At 40.9% G+C, this 7,842-nt stretch overlaps 1 protein-coding gene across 2 annotated transcripts; it reads right to left on the minus strand.

Annotated features, from left to right (window-relative positions):
* Positions 1-12: 12 nt before the first annotated feature.
* On the minus strand, positions 13-6,378 carry LOC103712258 (pentatricopeptide repeat-containing protein At2g13600-like). Of its 2 annotated transcripts, none has more exons than XM_039114871.1 (3): positions 2,780-6,378; positions 2,484-2,687; positions 13-256 (listed from the first exon to the last, which is right to left on the minus strand). In XM_039114871.1, the coding sequence occupies exon 1, from the start codon at positions 6,355-6,357 to the stop codon at positions 3,937-3,939; it is 2,421 nt and encodes an 806-aa protein (XP_038970799.1). In that variant the 5' UTR covers positions 6,358-6,378; the 3' UTR covers positions 13-256; positions 2,484-2,687; positions 2,780-3,936. The 2 variants fall into 2 exon arrangements, with proteins under 2 accessions (XP_038970799.1, XP_038970800.1); XM_039114872.1 differs by having other exon boundaries at positions 2,484-2,690.
* Between the last annotated feature and the right edge of the window lie 1,464 nt (positions 6,379-7,842).

Consider the following 7,842-nt stretch of genomic DNA (forward strand, 5'->3'; position numbering starts at 1 on the left):
AAAAGAAAGAGGTTTTATTATTATTTTGGTGGCACAATGTGGCTTATTGGGCAAATTATTTAAGACAGAAAATGTGCTTTGATTGCTGACATCATTCTATTATCTTTCTCTGTCTTCACTTGCATAGGATAAGATGGCCCTTGGAACCATTTACCAAAAAAAAAAAAAAAAATCCGTGTGTGTCGTAATTGCTTGCAACTCTACCACCAATAATACAGCCGTTGTATCTGGGAGTTGCACCAATCTCTCCTTGCACCTGACAAAAAAAATATTAATTTACACTTTGCAAAAACCATAGAGTATTACTCTATTTAATAATATAAAAAATTATTTATCAGTATCAAGCTTCACCATTTCAGTACCGAATTTCGTACCGATACCATACTAATATAGTATCAGTACGGTATAGTATGAAATTTTTAGACATATTAAGTATTAGTTTTCCATCCATATTGGATACCAATACCAAACCGATACAGTACGGTATGCTCTATATCGCCTGATTCAGACAGTGATAGGAAGAAATAGATTAGGCATCTACTATCCTTGCAAAACTCTCCTTCTCCCTTTCCTTTTCCGAATGCTTGAAATCCTTTTGATTCAAATTTGCCTCCTCTCCAATCATACATTGCTGAGTCTCTTTTAAGTTCTCGGTAACTGTTGATCCTTCCATTACCAGTGGGATAATACCAAACATCTTCTTTCTTGAGCCGGTAAAATCATTAAATCCTAATGAATGTACCCTCAGCACAATTTATTGAAAGCTTATCCATTCACAGAGATGATTCAGTAAATTGTTTTCTTATTCTATATTATAGTTACTGTTGATGCTTTATTACGGTTCATTTTTCAAACAAAATCGATGCTTATCAGAAACGACAGCATTTTTAACAGAATCTAATCTTCTGTTGCTTACAAGGACATGGCATCTGCATTAACTAATAGAATACTGCATGTTTTCCAGCCGACTGTGCTAAACTTGTCATAGAATTGACTGATATGACAATTTAAAACAAAAGTGAAGGAGACAGCTGTCACTGAAACTAATGCCATCTGTTATGCATTATTGCCAAAATTTCTCCACATCTATGGGCGTGCCTCCGTCGCCTTTGCCGACCACTAGCCTTCATCTTTTGCTTGCAAAGTCATGATGTCCCCAAATTTCAGGCCTGAAGCCAGATCTTCACTTTATTCTTATCCCAGTTGGAGGATATTGCTTTCAAGGGTGGGAAGAATGTACGGATATATTTTTAGTTTTGTATTAATTATTTATTAGAAAAATTTTAAGTATTTATATAGAATTAAAAAATTTAATAAATATTTTTCGACTATTTTTTTAAGGATGAGATTTAGATTGTGACAAAATAAGATTAGAGTGGATCTGACATATGGTCTATATAAACTAACAAGCATTGCAGCATAAATTTATTGAGGTTGACTATGAGCCAGCTGTAATGTTTGGGATTAGATTTAAATAAATTTGAATTTTTAGTTTAATGAGAATGTCAGGATATAAATGAAAAAAAAAATGGAATGATCTATATAGATATATATTTAGTTTCACATTAATTATTTATTAAAAAAATAGATGTTTATATAGAAATGAAAATTATAAAAAATACTTGTCGACTGGTGAGATAAGAGAAAAGTTAATGGATGACTGTGGGGAAACAAAAGAGAATGTAGCCCGGTATGAATGGGTCAGCCGCCAATGACTTTTTGACTTAAACCGAGGAGAAAAGTTATAAAGCCATTCTATTGGAGCATGTGGCTTTCTTCAGCTCAGATCACTAGGACAGTATGCACCAGGACATCTTGTCTGCAATTATTGTCTAGCTTGCAGAATAGTACTTGGACTTGGTTATGTACTCAGGTATGAGAAGGTGAATTCATTATGGTCTTAGAAGGTGCAAAGAGATTCTAGTTTTGAAAGTTTAAAGTGTTACCTTAGGTGCTTAGATCATTCTAACAATCTGTACCTTCTTTAAGAGATATCCATATGTTTGATGAATTCTTATAGGAATAAATTTCCAAGGATGGTGGCTCCACAAGGGAGAGATGAAAAAACATGAAGGAAAGATGGGTGAGTTTACTGGGCAATGCTTGGTTTTAATCAAACAATTCTTGTAGCATTAGAAAATTTAACCACAATTACAACCATCAAGCATATAGGGGATTGGTTTTTGTAAATTTTTGATCACCTATCATTTCCGATTGACAGCTACCTCTGATGTTAGTGAGAGCTTTTTCATGTCCTCCAAAATTCCACAAATTAAAATCTAAATCCATGCAATATAAGTCATATTATTCTTGTTATATAGTTCAACTGAGGCTTGATAACACACTCAAATACTCCATAACCATCTACTGTGAAGGGAAAGAAAAGCATCTGCTGAAAAAAAAAACCCTTAAATACAAGCTCTGTGGTTTCTCTGGATTTTTTCCAGAAAAAAAAACCCTGTTTGGTAAGCTAAAACACTTACCAGATGGCATGTCTCTCTGAGTAGTCCCAAAAAAGCTTGATGCATCACCCATGTAGATTAAAGCTATCTTCACCTTATTGTGCAACGCACCACTAGATGCATCATGAAAGACTTGTGGTCGTGCAGTCTTAATTTCTGAAAGATTTTGGGCTTAATTGATAAAATAGATCGCTGCATCTCGATTCTGTCATCGCTTCAAGAGATCTGCTATGGGAAGAAACAAAGGCTAGCTAAGTAGCTAAGAAATATTTGTTCTCAACTTCATTTGATATTGACTAGGGGAAGAACTTGCTTACAGTTAACAGCTAATATTCCATCCTTGTTCTCAGCTGGATCATCTTTGCTGTTGGTATCTATGCTCAGTGAAGATGCCTGACTCACTACAAGAACATTGTTCCCTCTTGACTCCATCTTGATGAAACACAGCCCATACTACAACTTCCAGAAGACAATCCAACTGTAGGCCCATTGATGCCATACTCATGCAGGCACTTCGGAGCTATCTCACCAGATACTCCTATAAGAACTTCACAGTATCTAAACCAGACCCTGATAAGAAATTTATTTTTGCTCTTTCCCCGAAGTCCCAAATTGATGATTCTCTGGATCAGTTGATCCTTTGTTAATGGCAATACCGACTCCACGAAACGAAAATGCTCCTCTGAAGAGCATCGGCTCGATGATCAGCCTCATGTGCAAATAAGCATTTCAAAGAGCAAGCACATATTAGACATCACTGAGCCCCTGCAGTATTAATTATGCTGGGCACTGCTATCCATTGCCACAGGCTCACAAGGATCTCCCCGGTGGAAGGAAGGCCGGTCAAGACTGAAGTGGAGATACAAATTGTTCCTCTACTAGGAGAATGTTGGACATCAATGTCTTATCCTCTGCTTTCCATAACAAGCATGAGAAATACCATTAGTATTAGTTACACTTAAGGATGTTTCCCTCTGTGTGCTCAGAGCAGGGTCACTTTCAAACTGTCATTGGAGTCCCTAGTAAAGAGCAAAATGTGCCAGTTCTCAGACCAGCACAAGATAACTGCAGCTCTAAGTGCTGTCCCTGAGAATAACCTCATAAACCTTGGAGAATTCACCAGAGTCAACAATGAGCTCCTTGTTTAAGTCATTAGTTAAAAACATAAATAGTAAGGGATAAGGAAGCCCATGCGGTGGTGGTTATTCCCTCAATATTTAGCCTTTAGAAACAACATCACATGTTAGCGAAGGAGGCTGCGATGCCATATCTGTGCTGGTTCTCCATATCAGCAACATTGTCTCATGTTCTCAGCTTGAATTAGCCTCAGGCCAACCTTTATTTTGGATGGTATCCTTAGGCTATCTTTGACTTCAAGTCATTTAAAAATGTGCTACCAAGTCTTCTTCCTGCACCAAATTTCCATCTGCCTCAGATTTTGTGATCGTCATTACATTGTGCAACTCTCCTAGCATTAAAGAAATTTCTGAAACCTGGGGTGGGTTAGGTCACTCACTAAAAAAGAGTGGATATTTCCTCTGACTTCAATCCAACTACATCCCGGTTCCTTGCAAACTGTTCTCTCCCTCATTCCCCTCCTCAATATCCTAACCTCATCCCATTTACCAGCCGTCGCATAAATATTTGAAAGTAGCACATAGGCAGAGACATTATCAGGTTCAAGCTTCAGTAGTTCTTGTGCTGCAATCTCTCCAAGCTTCACATTGACATGGATGCTGCAGGCTGTCAGAAAGATCTGCCACATCCTAGCATCCAGACTGAGAGGCATTTGATCAATAATTCTTTTAACTTCTTCTAGTTGTCCTGCTCGACCAAGCAAGTCAACAACACAGGCATAGTGTTCTAAAGATGGACCTATACCATGGTCTTCAGTCATGGAGTTTAAGTAGTAACAGGCTTCCTCAACATGACCTCCATGACAGCTGGCATAAAGCAGTCCCAAAAATGTAATCTCATCAGGGTCTATACCTTCTTCTATCATCTTCTTAAGGTGATTAGTGACCTTGTCATAGCAGCCATGTTGTGCATACCCTGTCAGCATTGCATTCCATGTAGCCAAATTACTCCTGGGAAGCTCCTCAAAAACTTTTATTGCTTCACCTAGGCTTCCACATTTACAGTAGATATCAATCAGACCACTCCCGACAAAACTATCTCTATCGATGCCCAATTTCAGAGCTAGAGAGTGCATGTTCCTTCCTTGCTCTATTGATGACACAGCACAATAAGCTTTAATGACTACACTAAGAGAAACGTTGTCCACTTCCATTCCCATATGCCTAGTTCTCTTAAATAGTTTAATTGCATCTGCATGATGGCCAGCTTGAACAAAAGTGGAAGCCATCTTATTTATATGGACCAAAACTCTTCTATCAACCTCATCAAATACTTGTTTGGACTCATCAATCATACCACACTTTCCATATAATGTTATCAAGGCGGTGGCTATGCAATCATCAAATATATGTCCTAATTTGACTATATATGAATGGATTTGTGCTGCAAGATCAGAAGTAGAAAATCTAGAAGCAGCTTCAAAAAGGCTTGACAAGGTAGAAATATTGGGTTCGAAAGATGAGTGCTGCATCCAAGAAAACAACCATAGCACTCTATCGGGCAAGCCATTAGCAACACATGCAGCTATCAAGGCATTCCATGAAACTATATCTCTTTCGACCATTTCATCAAATACTCGCTTCGCATCATCAATCTGCCGACACTTTCCATACATGGAAACAAGTGCATTGCCAACAGAGATAATGGATGCAAAGCCATTTCTAAAGCACCAAGCTTGGATCTGTTTCCCACCTCTCAGAAACTCCGGCCCATCAATCACTGACAGGACGTTGATCAGAGTGAAATCATTCACATCCACATCTCTCGACAACAAGAATCCAAACAACCCAAGAGCTTCTTCACCATTAAGAACCCTGATAATTGTGCTCCAAGAAACCACGTCAGGTTCCTGAATCTCGCCGAACGCACGAAGCCCTTCAGCCTTAGTTCCACACCTACAATACATGCTCAGAAGCGCATTGTTCAAAGGCATTGACTCACGACATAAAAATCCTACCTTTATACTCAAACAGTGAATCTGCTTCCCCTGCTTTACATCAAACTCGCCATCAGACAATGCAGCAAGAACACTCGTAAGACAAAACTCATTCAAACGCAATCCCAAATCCAACATCTCTTTAAAGGTTCCAACAGCTGATCCAATCATTCCATTCTTCACATACCCAGAAACCATGGCAGTCCACACCCCTGAATCGAATAAAGGGCATTCTTCGAAGCATTGCTCAGCCAAGCCCAGTTCCCCTAGTTTCGAGTAGTTATCCAGCAAGCCGGTGATCACGTAAACAGCTGATAAAAATCCCATTTTGACGGCGACCCCATGGACTATTTCGGTGGCTAGAATGTCTCCATGGGAGGAGGCCTTAATGAGGGAGCTCAAGGTGAAGGCGTCGGGATTGAGGCCGTGGAGCGGCAATTCTTTGAAGAGTTGGAACGCGAGTTCGACGCCGCCATTTCGGGCACATCCGGCGATCAGGGCGTTCCAGGCTGCCGTGTCGGCGGCGGGAGTGTGGAGGAGGAGGGTGCGAGCCTCGGAGAGGTGGCCGGAGTGGGAGAGGCGGCCGATGAGATGGGTGGCGAGGTGGAGGTCTGGGGAGAGGCCGGACTTAAGCGAGAGGGATAAGAGTTGGAGGGTTAGGGGGATTGGGTGGTGGACGGCGGAGGCTCGCAGGGCTTCGGGGAGAAGGCCGCGGCGGAGGAGGGCAGTGACGGGCGGCGGCAGTGGAAGGAGGGCGGCGGCGGCAGGGATGTGAAGGGAGGATTTGGAGGAGAAGCGGCGGAAGCTCCACGGCCCCCTCATGACCGTGGTGCGAGTGAGATGTTTTAAATTACATTTATTTCAAGCCAGTGGTACTTTGGCACGTCCTTCTGCAGCACCTAAATTCACTTTGTCCCCCCCCCCCTCGGGTCATCCGAAGATAAATTTTGATGGCGGTATATCGGCAGTGGAAAAAAGAAAAGCTATCAGTTTTGTGATTAGGATCACAATTTCAGGCTGATTACTCACCTATGATATAACAATCTGTTGCTGAAAAACAGACTGATTACCCCCCTCTTTATAGAAGGGGGTATAGCGATTATACGCAATCGGATGTAATTACGCAAATCTTGATTTAATTGAATTACCTTAGATGACACAAGATTTCAGGCTAGCTGGCGATCGGTTGAGATTGTGAGGATTCAAATATTGATAGCCGTTGTGATAGAGACTACGGACTTTGATCCCATATATGGAGGATTTGGTGATCCCTTCTTTAGGCGGACCAGCTTGACTGTTGGTGAAGTCGGGGTCGGTCTCAGCTTCTGACTAGGTCTTCCTTGATCTCGAGGTCAATCAGGCTTTACTCAGCCGAAACCATGCGTGCCGAGGTCATGCCTGCCGAGGTCGTGTGTACAAAGGTTATGTCTGCCGAGGCTACACTTATCAAGGTTACGTCTGCCGTCGGATTCGGATGCTTTAATCGTATGTGTGAGGTGGTCCACTTTTCCCCCCTCATCACAACCATTTGAGACGGAGCTCAAAATAGTATGGAAGGGTATCACCTTTGTAAGGTGTATTCTAGAGGCTAACAATATATTCCCGAAAGGAGACTTGGCGATGATGGTCAAGTAGATTCAAAGAAGTGGAGGGGCGATGGCCATCTACTGCTCAGAGATATTTGCAGGATAGCGAGAGACTGTGACTCATTTCAGGCTACTCAAGTGTATCGGCAGGCGAACAAAACTACAGACTGAATCATCTCCTTCGCAGCTCACTGCTCAGAAGAGGTTCTTTGGACGTGTTTTGTAGATGCCCAATCCTTACGCCATTTCCTTTCCATCGACTCTGTTGGTAGTACTCACTCTAGAGCAATGTGAGCAGTCATTGTACCAAAAAAAATCATTTTATAGTCTCTCAATTTAATTAAAAAATAATTAAATTATATATATATATATATGCTCTACCTTATAAGTGCGGGTGTTGTGGAGTTCATGCAAAGTTTTATGTGATACTCTTACCTTATAAGTTTGCAGGAAACCTTATTTTTAGTATATATAGTTGAATAGTTTAGGAGTTTCTTCTGACCCAACATGCCCAGACCCAATTTTGGGATGGGCTATTCTGTAACTTGACCCTCTTAGATTGATGACACTAGATCCATGATCCAAGGCCTGATGGCAAATTAAAAGAATACTATATGGACTGGGTAAAAAGAATTAGACTAAATTAGATCCCTGATTGGAGAAAGAGCCAAAGAGGTAAGCAAAAAACCACAAATAAAACCGGACGGCGGATCGATAAGTC

This window comes from Phoenix dactylifera, chromosome 17 (genome assembly GCF_009389715.1).
Source record: "Phoenix dactylifera cultivar Barhee BC4 chromosome 17, palm_55x_up_171113_PBpolish2nd_filt_p, whole genome shotgun sequence".
NCBI lineage: Eukaryota > Viridiplantae > Streptophyta > Magnoliopsida > Arecales > Arecaceae > Phoenix > Phoenix dactylifera.

Bases quoted from the DNA above. Each gene is read 5' to 3' on its own strand.
- LOC103712258 (XM_039114871.1), bottom strand. From the start codon at position 6,357: ATGAGGGGGCCGTGGAGCTTCCGCCGCTTCTCCTCCAAATCCTCCCTT.